The 1,663-nt window shown below is 56.3% G+C and overlaps 1 protein-coding gene across 1 annotated transcript; it reads right to left on the bottom strand.

Annotated features, from left to right (window-relative positions):
- Positions 1 to 455: 455 nt before the first annotated feature.
- On the bottom strand, positions 456 to 1,459 carry LOC119324060 (dehydration-responsive element-binding protein 1G-like). The gene has a single exon (XM_037597792.1). It carries the CDS (start codon positions 1,416 to 1,418, stop codon positions 765 to 767), a length of 654 nt encoding a protein of 217 aa, XP_037453689.1. The 5' UTR covers positions 1,419 to 1,459; the 3' UTR covers positions 456 to 764.
- Positions 1,460 to 1,663: the final 204 nt, after the last annotated feature.

Below are 1,663 nucleotides of genomic sequence, written 5' to 3'. Positions count from 1 at the left end.
TCAGGCGGTGGGTGAATTGATGAGATCGAGTGGTGTGAGAGGAAATTTTATTGCTCCGGCGACCAAGTATATTTAAGAATGGGGCGCACAGTGGAGTAAAATTTAAGTCGGGCCCTATGTTTTTCAAGGGTGGCAAGTTTAGTTGACAGGCATGGCAAATCCAACTCAAAACATTTTTTTTGCTAGGAAAGTGTCATGCTCGGCAACTAAATTTGTCATCCTTGCGCCAACTAAAAATTTAACGTCATATTTTTAGCACTTCCAAAGTTGTACTCTAAATGTTACAAGGGATCGGTTAGGTGCAGTTTTAAGGAGAAAACCTGGTTTTTTACTCCTCTAAAACTTTGCAAGGAATTAAGCTTTATAAGGGATCGGTTAGATTAGAGATGCTCTACAGCATGCTACTGCTAATTATACACCAAGAAAATCACACTTTGCTTAACCAAACACCGACGAAGACACTCCTCTCATGCTTAATAAACAAGGGAGATACATATAGCTAGCCCCAACACTCCTTCGGAGTTCGAACACTCACAATCCATAACCCGACAAGGTGCACCATTTACCAAACTCAAGATCAGACCTTCTGCTTCTTCTGATCGCAGTTCATCAGAGAGCAAACATACATTACCCAGAGAAGTTCAGAAAAGAGAAAGTGGAACGGCAACCATGCAGTACACTTCCTGTACTGGATTGCTATATAAAGCTGCACATGCATTAGAAGTTCTTCGCGCCCCCACAAGGCATAACTCAAATGCGCGTAATCAGTAGCTCCACAAGCTGACCTCGCCGTCATCGTCGCCGTCTCCGACAGTCGCCGACGGGCCTGCCATCGGGGGAGGGGCAATGAGCATCCCCTGCGCCATGTCGAGGTAGCCCTGCATCCCGAAGTCCATCCCATCGTCCATCCCATAGTAGGGATCACCGGCGAACTGCTCCGATGGTGCAACGGCTGCCTCCTCGGCGGCCGCATTGCTCTGGTCGGGTGCCGGCAGGAATGCCTCAGCCGCCTCTACCGCCGCCCGCCGTATTTCATCAGGGCTAGCACCCACGGGCGGGACCCGGAGCCGCCGAGGCGAGTCGGCGAAGTTGAGGCAGGCGGCGCGGCCGCGCAGCGCCAGCGCGGCCACGTCGTGCGCGCGCGCCGCCATCTCTGCGGTCTCGAACGTGCCGAGCCATATCCTCTGCTTGCTGTGCGGCTCCCGCACCTCGCAGACCCACCTCCCGGGGTTCCTCCGGCGCACGCCCTTGTAGACCGGGTGCCGCGTCTCCTTGAACTTGGTCCGCCCGGCGCGGCGCTTCGGCGGAGCCGAAGACACCGTCATGTACGTCGAGAAGCCCTCGCTGTTGCCGCCGTCCGCGCCCACCGGGGACGGCGTCCCCGACGAGTAGTCGCTGCTGAGGGCACTGAGGTCCATGGCCGGCTATGCTAGCTGCGAGTGTAAGCTGGGGGTGGGAGTGGAAGCAGGTGGTTTGGATTTGGGAGGGAAAGGTGGCGGTTTATATAGTTTAGCGCGTGGAGCGCGACGTCCCCGCGTGCACGGCTCAACGCGGTGGCGCACCGGAGGCGCCAGCCAGGTAGCGCGACTTGCTGGGTCGGGAGAGTGTTGGGCTCGGGGGCGTTCAGTGGATCGGAACCAGCTGGAGCTCGCGGGGGTGCGGA

Source organism: Triticum dicoccoides, chromosome 6B, assembly GCF_002162155.2.
Source record: "Triticum dicoccoides isolate Atlit2015 ecotype Zavitan chromosome 6B, WEW_v2.0, whole genome shotgun sequence".
Taxonomy (NCBI): Eukaryota; Viridiplantae; Streptophyta; class Magnoliopsida; order Poales; family Poaceae; genus Triticum; species Triticum dicoccoides.
The sequence above is the reverse complement of the archived record's forward strand: the minus strand, read 5'-3'. Positions and strand labels throughout refer to the sequence as shown.

What these genes read in the sequence shown, in the direction of transcription:
- LOC119324060 (XM_037597792.1), bottom strand. Translation starts at nt 1,418, where the DNA reads ATGGACCTCAGTGCCCTCAGCAGCGACTACTCGTCGGGGACGCCGTCC.